Source organism: Pristiophorus japonicus, chromosome 9 (genome assembly GCF_044704955.1).
Source record: "Pristiophorus japonicus isolate sPriJap1 chromosome 9, sPriJap1.hap1, whole genome shotgun sequence".
Taxonomy (NCBI): Eukaryota; Metazoa; Chordata; class Chondrichthyes; family Pristiophoridae; genus Pristiophorus; species Pristiophorus japonicus.
The window spans coordinates 34,406,345-34,422,587 of NC_091985.1; the positions used below are offsets into that span (position 1 = coordinate 34,406,345).

The 16,243-nt window shown below is 45.8% G+C and overlaps 1 protein-coding gene across 1 annotated transcript in view; it reads right to left on the reverse strand.

The window, feature by feature from the left end:
• Positions 1 to 11,965: 11,965 nt before the first annotated feature.
• The window catches only part of ttc27 (tetratricopeptide repeat domain 27), a 282,247-nt gene continuing 277,969 nt past the window's right edge, over positions 11,966 to 16,243 (reverse strand). The window contains exon 20 of the mRNA XM_070889258.1: positions 11,966 to 12,212. Coding sequence (XP_070745359.1) covers positions 12,090 to 12,212 — 123 coding nt within the window. The 3' untranslated portion in view covers positions 11,966 to 12,089. The remainder of the gene's footprint in view (positions 12,213 to 16,243) is intronic.

The following is a 16,243-nucleotide window of genomic DNA, read 5'->3' on the forward strand; positions in this document are numbered from 1 at the left end:
TGTGCTGAATGTCCAGAGATTGAGTCACTTAAACAGGAAATAGCCAACTTGAAGAAGCAGGTGACAGACCTGGCACACCTCGTGGACTTCAATGACTTCCTTAACCAGACTATAGGTAGGTTTGAGAAAAAGACTTGCATTTATATAGTGCCTTTCATGACCTCATCATACCATAGGCAGTCCCTCGAAACGAGGATGACTTGCTTCCATGCCAAAAAGGGATGAGTTCACAGATGTTTCAATGAAGGACCTAATATTCCAGATCCCGACCTACATCTAGAAGGGTGGAAGATGCCTGTGCGTGGATTTTTTTTAACGTATGGTGGCCATTGCACACCAGCCACCACACGGGCTTGACAGAGCTAGGTCTTGGTCCAGTGGCAAGGATTACCCAAGACGACTGAAGACCAGCTCTGCTGCACAGATCGAGCGCGCACATATCGCAGTGTGGGCTGGCCCGTGCTGCCCCTGGGCTCTTGCCTCTTCTGGGCCCCAGATTCACACCTCTCCTGGGCCCCGGTCACTTCCCTCTACGGGCTCTTGCCGCTCCTTCGCCCCCTCCTGCTGTGCCTGCCCGCACTGCACTCAGCGACCTGACTTCGTAGCTGTCGCCCTCCTGCAGCAGCACGTGCTGCTCTCTGCAGTGGTATGCCGCCGTACACTGCTCCCTCCAATGGCCCCAGCCTGCTGATGGTCTTGCAGGCCGGGACCCTGCCGATTTCCAGGCCGGGCCTCCGCACAAATACACACACACACACACAGAAACACACAATAATTTAAAGCATCCTCTAAATGTAAGCAGGCACCATTTGAGGTCTTGAATAAACATCAGACGTCTCAAAGCGCTTTACAGCCAATGACGTACTTTTGGAGTAAGTAAAAACAAAATGCTGGAAATCTCAGCAGGTCAAGCAGCATCTGTGGAGAGAAACAGAGTTAATGTTTCAGATCTGTGACCCTTCGTCAGAACTGGAAAAATACTTTTGGAGTGTATCACTGTTGTATTGTGGGAAACGTGGCAGCCAACTTGCACACAGCAAACTCTCACAAACAGCAATGTGATAATGATCAGATAATCTGGTTTTTGTGATGTTGATTGAGGGGTGAGGCCATAAATGAAGTACCTGATTATCTTAATTTCACCTTTTGTGCAACCAAAAGGTTTAAGAGAGAGTTGGATATGGCCCTTACGGCTAAGGGGATCAAGGGGTATGGAGAGAAAGCAGGAAAGGGGTAGTGAAGGAATGATCAGCCATGAGCTTATTGAATGGCGGTGCAGGCTCGAAGGGCCGAATGGCCTACTCCTGCACCTACTTTCTATGTTTGCAGTGTTATGTGATCTGGATGACACATCCGACACCAGCAACAGCATGTCTGAAGCAGCCACACCCTGCCTCAGCCATCATTTCTCTCTCTACCGATATCACCATTACATCTTGACTGTTTGTAGGACATTGATAGTGCAGAAATAGCTGCTACATTTGCTTGAGTAGCAACAGTCATTGCCCTTCAAAAGTAATTCATTGTCTGGAGTGCTTTTAGACCTATTGGTATGACAAAGGCACTTACAAATACAAGCAACTTAGGGGCTGAAATTGCCCCTTTTTATAGCCCCATCAGCACCTGCGGGTCGCTAACAGGACGCAATGGCGTTTTTGCTCGGGGGAAGGCGCATGCTCCCGGGGAAATTGCCCCTGAGGTTTGGGGGGTGGGGGTAGGGGGGAAAGAGAGCTGTGCCGGTAGTGCCCCCTAATTAGAGCCCCAAGCTGGCACACAAGCAGCGATGACATCATCGCCGTGCGTGCTGACCCCTTTTTGCCCAGCGGGTGAAATTTCCCCACGGGTCTGCCGGACATCCGTCGCCGGGCCGGCCCATAAAGGGAAAGCCCTTAGCGCACCGGACCACCATTTTATATTGTCGGACGACTCTTGCGTCGGCCCGACAATGGCGGTCCTCGTGTCAACCGGGCCGCCATCCTGCAGCCCGACACTCCATTTTGGGCGAGCACGTTCCTGGTGGCCCAGTAGCTGACCACTAAAGGGCCTGCAGAGTGCGTAGCGGCCCTCCCCTCGAATAGAAGGGGAGGGGCGTTGTAGCGTGTCAGCACTACGCCGAGCATCCGCGTGGCACCGGACTCAGAGCCATGCTGACATCCCGGGAGCGCGCCTCCGCGGAAACGGAGTGTTAGGGTCAGAGCTCCGCTTCCTGTGAGGGGTACATCGGGGGAGGGACTTGCAGGCCGCCCCCTTAATCTTTAACCCACCAAGCATATGCCAATTAGGCTAAATGTTTGCCGAAGTAAAATGAGGTGGTAGTGGTCACGAGGTGATAATGGAATTCTCCTTTAAGGCAGCTGAACAGTGAGATTATCACTTTAGCAGCAATTTGTTTAACCTCACTTCCGACTCGCCCCAGAGATTGACTAAAAATTCCCCTGAGTTCAGAAAGAAAATAACAGCAATCCCTGTACAGGACACATCTGTGGATTAAGCTCCAGTAACCGCCCTGCTCTTGCTTATAATGATTGGACAGTAAGAACACTAGAAATACTCGTCAAAACTTTCATGAGAAAAGCAATTGCTGACGTGAAAGCTAATTTCACCTCTAGCTTCCTCCTGTTATGCAGCTGTTGTATTGAGCTAGAAGTTAGGCTGATGCATTAAAGCACTTTCTTTATTAAATGGGCCGAAAATTCCGGCCTCGCTGGGTCTGTATGAAGTGCACACCGAACCTGGCGAGGCCTTGCAAATGCCAGTTTCCAGGGCGCGATGCCCATGTGCTGAAGACCAGCTTTTCCAATCTGTCAAGATTTCTCCAGACAGAGCGAACGCATCCTCGGGAGAAGGATGTCCATGCGGGAGAGATTGGGCTGTTTGCCCAACTCATGCCCAGCGAATGTCCTTCAAACATTTACACTTGGTAAAAGCAGGCACATAGCTTACCTTTACCAGCGTAGGAGTTTTAAAACGTATAAAAATTAAATTTAAATTCATTTTTATATTAAAAACCCTGTCCATTAAGGTAAGTTTATTTCTAACACTATTAAAACACATTCCAAAATATATATATTTTCTAAAACATCTAATTACATTGAATTTCAATTCATTTTAAATGTGTGAGGTGTTTTATTTATTTTTTATGCTGTGTTTCGGGGTTTTCTCATTGATAGTAATGGGAACTCGTACAATCAGAGCTCCCATTTTTATCAGAGAATACTGCACAATGATTGGTGGTCCAGGCCCATGTGACTCCAACATGTATGTATGCACCTGAAAGGCATCTCCCCATGCGCTGCACAGTGAATCTAGGCCTCCGACTAGGATCTCTCTGTTCCTCCGGGACCACCAGGTACTTTCGTAGATTTTTTGGGGGTCGGAGACATTTGTATGAAGCCTCCGACTGCAATTTTCCCCCCATAAAAACTCTAAGTATTTAAATAAACCTTTCTCTACAAAATGCAAAACTTCTCTCAATTGTCACATTTTTGATTTAAAAGCTCAGTCTGCAGCTCAAAGCTAGATCACAACAACTTACTTATATAATACCTTTAATGTAGTAAAACATCCCAAGGTGCTTCACAGGAGTGTTGCAAGACAAAACAAATTTGACACCGAGCCACATAAGGAGAAATTAGGGCAGGTGACCAAAAGTTTGGTCAAGGAGGTAGGTTTTAAGGAGCGTCTTAAAGGAAGAAATTGAGGTATGGAGGCGAAGATGTTTAGTCAGGGAGTTCCAGAGCTTGGTGCCTAGGCAACAGAAGGCAATGGTTGAGCGATTATAGTTAGGGATGTTCAAGAGGGCAGAATTAGAGGAGCGCAGATATCTCGGGGGTGGGGGGAGGGGGGTTGTGGGCTGACAAAGATTACAGAGATAAGGAGAGGCGATGCAATGGAGGAATCTGAAAGCAAGGATAAGACTTTTGAAATCGAGGCGTTGCTTAACTGGGAGTCAATGTAGGTCAGCGAGCACAGGGGTGATGGGTGAATGGGACTTGGTGCAAGTTAAGACACGGGCAGCCAAGTTTTGGATCACCTCAAGTTTACGTAGGATAGAACGTGGGAGGTCAGCCAGTTGGAATAGACAAGTCTAGAGGTAACAAAGGCATGGATGAGGATTTCAGCAGCAGATGGGCTGAGGCAAGAGCAGAGGCAGGTGATATTACGGAGGTGGAAATAGGCGGTCTTAGCTATGCTGTGGATATGTGATCAATAGCTCCTTTCATGGTCAAATATGATACCGAGTCTGGTTCAGCCTCAGACAGAAGTTGGAGAGAGGGATGGAGTCAGTGGCTAGGGAACGGAATTTGTGGTGGGGACCGAAAACAATGGCTTCGGTCTTCCCAGTATTTAATTAAAGAAAATTTCTGCTCATCCAGAAGTGATGTCGGACAAGCAGTCTGACAATTTAGAAACCATGGAGGGGTTGAGAGAAGTGGTGGTGAAGTAAAGCTGGGTGTTGCAAATGTACATGTGGAAACTGACGCTGTGTTTTCGGATGATATCACCAAGGGGCAACATGTAGATGAGAAATAGGAGGAGGCCAAGGATAGATCCTTGGGGTACACCAGAGGTAACGTTGCAGGAGTGGGAAGAGAAGCTGTTGCAGGTGATTCTCTGGCTACGATTAGATAGATAAGATTGGAACCAGGCAAGTGCAGTCCCACCCAACTGGACGACAGTGGAGAGGCGCTGAAGAAGGATAGAGTGGTCAACCGTGTCAAAGGCTGCAGACAATTTAAGATGATCGAGGAGGGATAGTTTGCCTTTGTCACAGTTACACAGGATGTCATTTGTGACTTTTGATGAGAGCCGTTTTGGTACTGTGGCAGGTGCAGAAACTGGATTGGAGAGATTTAAACATGTAATTGCAGGAAAGATGGGCATGGATTTGGGAGGCAACAATACGTTCAAGAACTCGAGAGCAAAGGTTGGAGATGGGGCGGTATTTTGCAAGGTAGCCAAGTTCATGGCACCGTGGGTGGCTCTGCTGCACAGGAGGGCAGGAAAAAGAGTGGGAGAGCTATAGTGATAGGGGATTCAATTGTAAGGGGAATAGATAGACGTTTCTGCGGCCACAACCGAGACTCCAGGATGGTATGTTGCCTCCCTGGTGCAAGGGTGAAGGATGTCGCGAAGCGGGTGCAGGGCATTCTGAAAAGGGAGGGTGAACAGCAAGTTGTCGTGGTGCATATAGGTACCAACGATATAGGTAAAAAACGGGATGAGGTCCTACAAGCCGAACTTAGGGAGCTAGGAGCTAAATTAAAAAGTAGGACCTCAAAAGTAGTAATCTCAGGATTGCTACCAGTACCACGTGCTAGTCAGAGTAGGAATCGCAGGATAGGGGGGAGGCCATCTTAGACTGGGTGTTGTGTAATGAGAGAGGATTAATTAGCAATCTCGTTGTGCGAGGCCCCTTGGGGAAGAGTGACCATAATATGGTGGAATTCTACATTAGGATGGAGAATGAAACAGTTAATTCAGAGACTATGGTCCAGAACTTAAAGAAGGGTAACTTTGAAGGTATGAGGCGTGAATTGGCTAGGATAGATTGGCGAATGATACTTAAGAGGTTGACAGTGGATGGGCAATGGCAGACATTTAGAGACCGCATGGATGAACTACAACAATTGTACATCCCTGTCTGGAGTAAAAATAAAAAAGGGAAGGTGGTTCAACCGTGGCCATCAAGGGAAATCAGGGATAGTATTAAAGCCAAGGAAGTGGCATACAAATTGGCCAGAAATAGCAGCGAACCTGGGGACTGGGAGAAATTTAGAACTCAGCAGAGGAGGACAAAGGGTTTGATTAGGGCAGGGAAAATAGAGTACGAGAGGAAGCTTGCAGGGAACATTAAGACGGAGTGCAAAAGCATCGATAGATATGTAAAGAGAAAAAGGTTAGTAAAGACAAACGTAGGTCCCCTGCAGTCAGAATCAGGGGGAAGTCATAACGGGAAACAAAGAAATGGCAGACCAATTGAACAGGTAGTTTGGTTCGGTATTCACTAAGGAGGACACAAACAACCTTCCGGATATAGAAGGGGTCAGAGGGTCTAGTAAGGAAGAACAACTGAGGGAAATTCTTATTAGTCGGGAAATTGTGTTGGGGAAATTGATGGGATTGAAGGCCGATAAATCCCCAGGGCCTGATGGTCTGCATCCCAGAGTACTTAAGGTGGTGGCCTTGGAAATAGCGGATGCATTGACAGTCATTTTCCAACACTCCATAGACTCTGGATCAGTTCCTATGGAGTGGAGGGTAGCCAATGTAACCCCACTTTTTAAAAAAGGAGGGAGAGAGAAAACAGGGAATGATAGACTGGTCAGCCTGACATCGGTAGTGGGTAAAATGATGGAATCAATTATTAAGGATGTCATAGCAGCGCATTTGGAAAGAGGTGACATGATAGATCCAAGTCAGCATGGATTTGTGAAAGGGAAATCATGCTTGACAAATCTTCTGGAATTTTTTGAGGATGTTTCCAGTAGAGTGGACAAGGGAGAACCAGTTGATGTGGTGTATTTGGACTTTCAAAAGGCTTTCGACAAAGTCCCACACAAGAGATTAATGTGCAAAGTCAAAGCACATGGGATTGGGGGTAGTGTGCTGATGTGGATTGAGAACTGGTTGGCAGACAGGAAGCAAAAAGTAGGAGTAAATGGGTACTTTTCAGAATGGCAGGCAGTGACTAGTAGGGTATCGCAAGGTTCTGTGCTGGGGCCCCAGCTGTTTACATTGTACATTAATGATTTAGACGAGGGGATTAAATGTAGTATCTCCAAATTTGCGGATGACACTAAGTTGGATGGCAGTGTGAGCTGCGAGGAGGATGCTATGAGGCTGCAGAGTGACTTGGATAGGTTAGGTGAGTGGGCAAATGCATGGCAGATGAAGTATAATGTGGATAAATGTGAGGTTATCCACTTTGGTGGTAAAAGCAGAGAGACAGACTATTATCTGAATGGTGACAGATTAGGAAAAGGGGAGGTGCAAAGAGACCTGGGTGTCATGGTACATCAGTCATTGAAGTTTGGCATGCAGGTACAGCAGGCGGTTAAGAAAGCAAATGGCATGTTCGTCTTCATAGCGAGGGGATTTGAGTACAGGGGCAAGGAGGTGTTACTACAGTCGTACAGGGCCTTGGTGAGGCCACACCTGGAGTATTGCGTACAGTTTTGGTCTCCTACCTTGAGGAAGGACATTCTTGCTATTGAGGGAGTGCAGCGAAGGTTCACCAGACTGATTCCCGGGATGGCGGGACTGACATATCAAGAAAGACTGGATCAACTGGGCTTGTATTCACTGGAATTCAGAAGAATGAGAGGGGATCTCAATTAATGTTTAAAATTCTGATGGGTTTAGACAGGTTAGATGCAGGAAGAATGTTCCCAATGTTGGGAAAGTCCAGTACCAGGGGTCACAGTCTAAGGATAAAGGGTAAGCCATTTAGGACCGAGATGAGGAGAAACTTCTTCACCCAGAGAGTGGTGAATCTGTGGAATTCTCTACCACAGAAAGTTGTTGAGGCCAATTCACTAAATATATTCAAAAAGGAGTTAGATGTCGAACTTACTACTAGGGGGATCAAGGGGTATGATGAGAAAGCAGGAATGGGGTACTGAAGTTGCATGTTCAGCCATGAACTCATTGAATGGCCTACTCCTGCACCTATTTTCTATGTTTCTATAGCTCAGATGAATACGTGGCTTGAGAAGTGGTGCACAAGGGAGGGATTCAAATTCCTGGGACATTGGAACCGGTTCTGGGGGAGGTGGGACCAGTACAAACCGGACAGTCTGCACCTGGGCAGGAGCGGAAACAATGTCCTAGGGGGAGCGTTTGCTAGTGCTGTTGGGGAGGAGTTAAACTAATATGGCAGGGGGATGGGAACTTATGCAGGGAGACAGAGGGAAGTAGAATGGGGGCAGAAGCAAAAGATAGAAAGAAGAAAAGTAAAAGTGGAGGGCAGAGAAACCTAAGGCAAAAAGCAAAAAGGGCCACATTACACCAAAATTCTAATAGGGCAAAGTGTGTTAGAAAGACAAGCCTGAAGGCTCTGTGCCTCAATGCGGGGAGTATTCGGAATAAGGTGGACGAATTAACTGTGCAGATAGCAGTTAACGGGTATGATGTAATTGGCATCACGGAGACATGGCTCCAGGGTGACCAAGGCTGGGAACTCAACATCCAGGGGTATTCAACATTTAGGAAGGATAGACAGAAAGGTAAAGGAGGTGAGGTGGCATTGCTGGTTAAAGAGGAAATTAATGCAATAGTAAGAAAGGACATTAGCTTGGATGATGTGGAATCGGTATGGGTGGAGCTACGGAATACCAAGGGGCAGAAAACGCTAGTGGGAGTTGTGTAAAGACCACCAAACAGTAGTAGTAAGGTTGGAGACAGTATTAAACAAGAAATTAGGGATGCATGCAATAAAGGTACAGCAGTTATCATGGGTGACTTTAATCTACATATTGATTGGGCTAAGCAAACTGGTAGCAATGCGGTGGAGGAGTTGTTGCTGGAGTGTATTAGGGATGGTTTTCTAGACCAATATGTCGAGGAACCAATTAGGGAGCTGGCCATCCTAGACTGGGTGATGTGTCATGAGAAAGGACTAATTAGCAATCTTGTTGTGCGAGGCCCCTTGAGGAAGAGTGACCATAACATGGTAGAATTCTTTATTCAGATGGAGAGTTACACAGTTAATTCAGAAACTAGGGTCCTGAACTTAAGGAAAGGTAACTTCAATGGCTTGAAGCGTGAATTGGCTAGAATAGACGGGCAAATGATACTTAAAGGGTTGACGGTGGATAGGCAACGGCAAACATTTAAAGTTCACATGGATGAACTTCAGCAATTGTACATCCCTGTCTGGAGAAAAAATAAAACGGGGAAGGTGGCTCAACCGTGGCTATCAAGAGAAATTAAGGAAGAGACATATAAATTGGCCAGAAAAAGCAAAAACCTGAGGACTGGGAGAAATTTAGAATTCAGCAGAGGAGGACAAAGGGTTTAATTAAGAGGGGGAAAATAGAGTATGAAAAGAAGCTTGCAGGGAACATAAAAACTGACTGCAAACGCTTCTATAGATATGTGAAGAGTAAAAGATTAGTGAAGACAGTCGGATTCAGGTGAATTTATAATGGGGAACAAAGAAATGGCAGACCAATTGAACAAATATTTTGGTTCTGTCTTCACGAAGGAAGACACAAATAACCTTCTGGAAGTACGAGAGGACCGAGTGTCTAGTGAGAAGGAGGAACTGAAGGATATCCTTATTAGATGGGAAATTGTGTGAGGGAAATTGATGGGATTGAAGGCCGATAAATCCCCGGGGCCTGATAGTCTGCATCCCATCGTACTTAAGGAAGTGGCCCTAGAAATAATGGATGCATTGGTGATCATTTTCCCACAATCTATCGACTCTGGATCAGTTCCTGTGGACTGGAGGGTAGCTAATGTAACACCACTTTTTAAAAAGGGAGGGAGAGAAAGCAGGTAATTAGTGGGGAAAATGTTGGAATCAATTATTAAGAATGAAATAGCAGCGCATTTGGAAAGCAGTGACAGGATCAATCCAAGTCAGCATGGATTTATGAAGGGGAAATCATGCTCGACAAATCTTCTGGAATTTTTTGAGGATGTAACTGGTAGAGTGGACAAGGGAGAACCAGTGGATGTGGTGTATTTGGACTTTCAAAAGGCTTTTGACAAGGTCCCACACAAGAGATTGGTGTGCAAAATCAAAGCACATGGTATTGGGGGTAATATACTGACGTGGATAGAGAACTGGTTGGCAGACAGGAAGCAGAGTGTCGCAATAAACAGATCCTTTTCAGAATGGCAGGCAGTGACTAGTGGAGTACCGCAGAGCTCAGTGCTGGGACCCCAGCTATTTACAATATACATCAATAATTTGGATGAAGGAATTGAGTGTAATATCTCCAAGTTTGCAGATGACACTAAACTGGGAGGCAGTGTGAGCTGTGAGGGGAACGCTAAGAGGCTGCAGGGTGACTTGGACAGGTTAGGTGAGTGGGCAAATGCATGGCAGATGCAGTATAATGTGGATAAATGTGAGGTTATCCACTTCGGGGGCAAAAACGCAAAGACAGAATATTATCTGAATGGCGGCAGATTAGGAAAAGGGGAGGTGCAACGAGACCTGGGTGTCATGGTTCATCAGTCATTGAAAGTTGGCATACAGGTACAGCAGGCGGTGAAGAAGGCAAATGGTATGTTGGCCTTCATAGCTAGGGGATTTGAGTATAGGAGCAGGGAGGTCTTACTGCAGTTGTACAGGGCCTTAGTGAGGCCTCCCCTGGAATATTGTGTTCAGTTTTGGTCTCCAAATCTAAGGAAGGACGTTCTTGCTATTGAGTGAGTGCAGCGAAGGTTCACCAGACTGATTCCCGGAATGGCAGGACTGACATATGAGGAGAGACTGGATCAACTGGGCCTTTATACACTGGAGTTTAGAAGGATGAAAGGGGATCTCATTGAAACATAAAAGATTCTGACGGGACTGGACAGGTTAGCTGCGGGTAGAATGTTCCCGATGTTGGGGAAGTCCAGAACCAGGGGACATAGTCTTAGGATTAGGGGTAGGCCATTTAGGACTGCGATGAGGAGAAACTTCTTCACTCAGAGTTGTTAACCTGTGGAATTCCCTGCCGCAGAGAGTTGTTGATGCCAGTTCATTGGATCTATTCAAGAGGGAGTTAGATATGGCCCTTACGGTTAAGGGGATCAAGGGGTATGGAGAGAAAGCAGGAAAGAGGTACTGAAGGGAACGATCAGCCATGATCTTATTGAATGGCGGTGCAGGCTCGAAGGGCAGAATGGCTTACTCCTGCATCTATTTTCTATGTTTCTAAGGATGGAGGGGTAGACGGTTGTTTTTTTAAGGAAAGGGATGACGACGGTATATTTGAGGGAGAGGGACAGTACCGTTGGAGAGAGAACCGTTAACAATGTCGGCTAACATGGGAGCCAGAACAGGAAGTTGGGTGGTCAGCAGTTTGGTGGGAATAGGGTCAAGGGAGCAGGAAGTGGGTCTCATGGACAGGATGAGCTCGGTAAGGTCATGAGGGGAGATCGGAGAGAAACTGGAGATAGATGTGAGTTCTCGACTTGGGCAGGGGGGATCTTTGGAGGAAGCTTGGCCCTGTGGACTCGGGAAAGGAAGGGAAGTGGCAGAGGCAGTTCAACGGATGGTCTCAATCTTAGAGACAAAGAAGTCCATGAGCTCCTCACACTTGTTGTCAGAGGTGAGGGTGGAGAAGACGGGGAGAGGGGTTTAAGAATATGGTTTGCAGTGGAGAATAGAAGCCAGGGTTTATCTTTGCATTCCAGAATGATTCTGGAATAGTGAACCATCCCCCTATATAAATGTAAGCTCATTCTTTCCTTCGTACTTTTAACTTGAAGGCTGGACTGTGGAGCTCGATTTATATTTAAGAATTTTCCACAAAGCTCTCAAAAAAAAAATCCTGACCATCCTGTCCCAAATTTGACATGAGGCCATTCAATTCTCAGTTACTTGAATCAAAAAAATAGGTTAATACACAAGAACTTAAGAATTAGGATCAGGAGTAGGTCATGAGGCTCCTCGAGCCTGCTCTACCATTCAATATCATGGCTGATCTTTTACATCAGCTCCACTTTACTGCCCGATCCCCATGTACCTTGATTTCCTTAGTGCCCAAGAATCTATCCATCTCTGTCTTAAATATACTCAATAACTGAGCATCCACAGCGGTAGAGAATTCCAAAGATTCACAACCCTCCGAGTGAAGAAATTTCGCCTCACCTCAATCCTAAATGGCTAACCCCTTGCCCTGAGACTATGATCCCCTAGCTCTAGACTCTCCAGCCAGGGAAACAACCTTTCAGCATCTATATCAGAATTATATCAGAAAGACAAGAACAGAGACAAAGTGCCAACTGAGTACCAATATGTATAAAAGGAGAACTTTATTGATTATTGACATACATCTAGTGCAACGTCTCATTACAGTTTTGCAGAGAAAGTCCATCATTGGTATCCCAGCAGGGAAAAGAGGTTCAATTCTTCCTTTTCCTCACAACTGATTCCGCAGCTGGTTGCTGAGCTCTTGAAGCTCGAGGATCAAGTTGTCCATTGTCTTTTTCTCACCAGCTAATTCACTCTGCATTTCACCTGTAGCAACGTCGGTGTAAAGTTGCTGTAACAGATAAGGCCGAAAACAAAAAAAGTTAAGGACCTGTTTATTGTTCTCACATTGACTGCTACCCGTATTTCATTCAGCAGCTCTCCCCAATTCAGTTCCATAATCTATCTTTCACTCTTTTTCACTCCTTCGAAACAACACCAGGATTAGTTACAATTAGGAGGCAGCATTAAATTTCAACGATGCTGTATTGCCAAATAGCTATCAGCCAGCACTACAGCTGGGTTTTTAAATAAATCTTGATGTTTAAAACTGATACATCTGAAAATGTGTTACTTGAATAAACCTACCTATTATAAACCAAACCCCGTTTCCATTTCTGACCCACTCAGATGGTCGAAAAGTTAACATTTACCCAAGGTGCACAGAATTAAGCATCTTGAGCACAAGTGCGCAACAATGCTTAATAACACAATATTAACACGTAAAAATGTTTGCACCTCAACTTAACCTCGTCACAGACACACAAGTTCTGCAGGTTCGAGCTTAAGTGCCTCCCCTTGACACAAGAAGTTTGCAAGATTGAAGATGTATAAATGGTGTATAAATGAGCCACTGTTCCTGCTGTCAGAGAGTTGTATTTATACAGCACCGTACCCTATCCCTCAGAAATGGCCCAAAGGGGCTTCACGTGAATATATTCGAGGCAGCAAAGAGCCAGGGGTTCCATTCGCTGCTTCCATCGAAACGTACGGTCAGCAGTAAAGCCAAACAGTACCCGCTAGAAGCTTTCGCCGCCGACCTGCTATTTTGGGTCTGGCAGTGAGTGAGATGGGACTCGGAGCCCAGCAATATTTTTCTTAGGATTGCAGGCCTGTATACCCCTTCCCCCAACGCCATCAACAATCTCGATGGGCTGAAAAGATAGTGAATGCACAATAGAGCTAATGTCGTCATTGGAGCAACTTCGTGTTCACTGTCTCCACTGTGTAGCTAATCCACGACATGGTATAAACAGTGCAGAGTCTGCACAACAATAACCAGCACATACCACTGAACAAAACTGTATAAAATACTTGGGGGGCGGGGAAGAGCCTATTTCAAAACCAATTTTAATCTAAATGAATCTTTGCCTGGCATTCAGATCCATGAAAATGGGAGAGTGTCGCGGATACGCTCCAGTTACACAGTGAAAGCATGGGAAATGGAGCTTCAGGAAATCCACTGATAAAATTGTTATGAAGTAGCTGCTGACATTAAAGTGGTTCAAAAGAGTAGAGACTGTTGTGATTTACAGGGCCACACACAAGCTGTGCTGTACAGGAAAAGTGAACTTCTGTCTTGGAATTTCTCTCAGGAGCCGAAAATCCATGTAGAATCGATCAGGATAAATTTTCAAACCGATGTGGATCAGAAATGGATTGTGTCACAAATATCTGCTTTTCAGCCCATGTCCGAACTAAATGCAAGCTCTTTGTTCTTTGCTGAGTTACAACACTGCGGCACATAGTTAGTTACAGACGGGGGTTCTCATTGGGTTTCCAAATGATGATTCATGAGCGAAATGAAGGTCAGGTTACACAATAAAGCCTCAAACTGATTGGCTTAGTCTTGACTGACAATACCACAAAGGAGAAAGAGAATAATGGGAGGGCACGGTCAGAAGACCCCACGTTTCAAACTTGTAGTAAGCAGCACACACAGGGCGACTGAATGCTGCACAACTATTATCCATGAGTACCTGCTATTGGCACCACCATCATCAGAATATCAAATTTAATCCTAAAATAGCTCCTTGATTGGGGCCCCTCCTGAACAATAAATGCCTGATCTGGTGCTTTGTGGATCTCCTCCAACTTTAAATACAGATGAACTAAATGAAATCCATCATGGAAGAGGAACTGGCAATTGGCCAAAGGCTTGGTAGGTAAATGCAGCACACACTGTCTTATAGAAACATAGAAAATAGATGCAGGAGTAGGCCATTCGGCCCTTTGAGCCTGCACCACCATTCAATAAGATCATGGCTGATCAGTCCCTCAGTACCCCTTTCCTGCTGTCTCTCCATATCCCTTGATCCCTTTAGCCGTAACGGCCATATCTAACTCCCTCTTGAATATATCCAATGAACTGGCATCAACAACTCTCTGCGGTAGAGAATTCCACAGGTTAACAACTCTCTGAGTGAAGAAGTTTCTCCTCATCTCAGTCCTAAATGGCCTACCCCTTATCCTAAGACTATGTCCCCTGGTTCTGCACTTCCCCATCACCGGGAACATTCTTCCCGCATCTAACCTGTCCCATCAGAATCTTGTAAGTTTGTATGACATCCTCTCTCATCCTTCTAAACTCCAGTGTATAAAGGCCCAGTTGATCCAGTCTCTCCTCATATGTCAGTCCCGCCATCCCGGGAATCAGTCTGGTGAACCTTCGCTGCACTCCCTCAATAGCAAGAACGTCCTTCCTCAGATTAGGAGACCAAAACTGAACACAATATTCCAGGTGAGGCCTCACCAACGCCCTGTACAATTGCAGTAAAACCTCCCTGCTCCTATACTCAAATCCCCTAGCTATGAAGGCCAACATACCATTTGCCTTCTTCACCGCCTGCTGTACCTGCATGCCAACTTTCAATGACTGATGTACCATGACACCCAGGTCTCGTTGCACCTCCTTTTCCTAATCCGCCACCATTCAGATAATATTCTGCCTTCATGTTTTTGCCCCCAAAGTGGATAACCACTCATTCATCCACATTATACTGCGTCTGCCATGCATTTGCCCACTCACCTAACCTGTCCAAATTACCCTGCAGCCTCTTAGCGTCCTCCTCACAGCTCACACCGCCACCCAGTTTAGTGTCATCTGCAAACTTGGAGATATTACACTCAATTCCTTCATCTAAATCATTAACGTATATTGTAAAGAGCTGGGGTCCCAGCACTGAGCCCTGCGGTACTCCACTAGTCACCGCCTGCCATTCTGAAAAGGGCCCGTTTATCCCGATTCTCTGCTTCCTGTCTGCCAACCAGTTCTCTATCCACATCAGTACATTACCCCCAATACCATGTGCTTTAATTTTGCACACCAATCTCTTGTGTGGGACCTTGTCAAAAGCCTTTTGAAAGTCCAAATACACCACATCCACTGGTTCTCCCTTGTCCACTCTACCAGTTACATCCTCAAAAAATTCTAGATTTGTCAATCATGATTTCCCTTTCATAAATCCATGCTGACTTGGACCGATCCTGTCACTGCTTTCCAAATGCGCTGCTATTTCATCTTTAATAATTGATTCCAACATTTTCGCCATGTCAGGCTAACCTGTCTATAATTACTCGTTTTCTCTCTCCCTCCTTTTTTAAACAGTGGTGTTACATTAGCTACCCTCCAGTCCATAGGAACTGATCCAGAGTCGATAGACTGTTGGAAAATGATCACCAATGCATCCACTATTTCTATGGCCACTTCTTTAAATGCTCTGGGATGTAGACTATCAGGCCCTGGGGATTTATCGGCCTTCAATCCCATCAATTTCTTTAACACAATTTCCCACTTTATAAGGATATCCTTCAGTTCCTCCTTCTCACTCGACCCTCGGTCCCCTAGTATTTCCGGAAGGTTATTCGTGTCTTCCTTCGTAAAAACAGAACCAAAGTATTTGTTTAACTGGTCCGCCATTTCTTTGTTCCCCATTATAAATTCACCTGAATCTGGCTGCAAGGGACCTACGTTTGTTTTCATTAATCTATTCCTCTTCACATATCTATAGAAGCTTTCCCACATTACAACAGTGACTACAGTCCAAAAGTACTTCATTGGTTGTAAAGCACTTTGGGACGTCCAGTGGTCATGAAAGGCGCTATATAAATCCAAGTCTTTCTTTCTTTAAGCCGCGCAGACCAAGAATGCCCCATGTTTGATCCGAGTCAGCTAATGCCTCAGCCTCTCTGAGCTCACAGTCTAGAAGCACCTCTGTGGAATGGTCACTCGAGGGCTGGCGGTGCCTATGGAACTCTACCCCGGCAAGAATCACCTATGGAACTCTACCCCGGCAAGAATCACCTATGGAACTCTACCCCGGC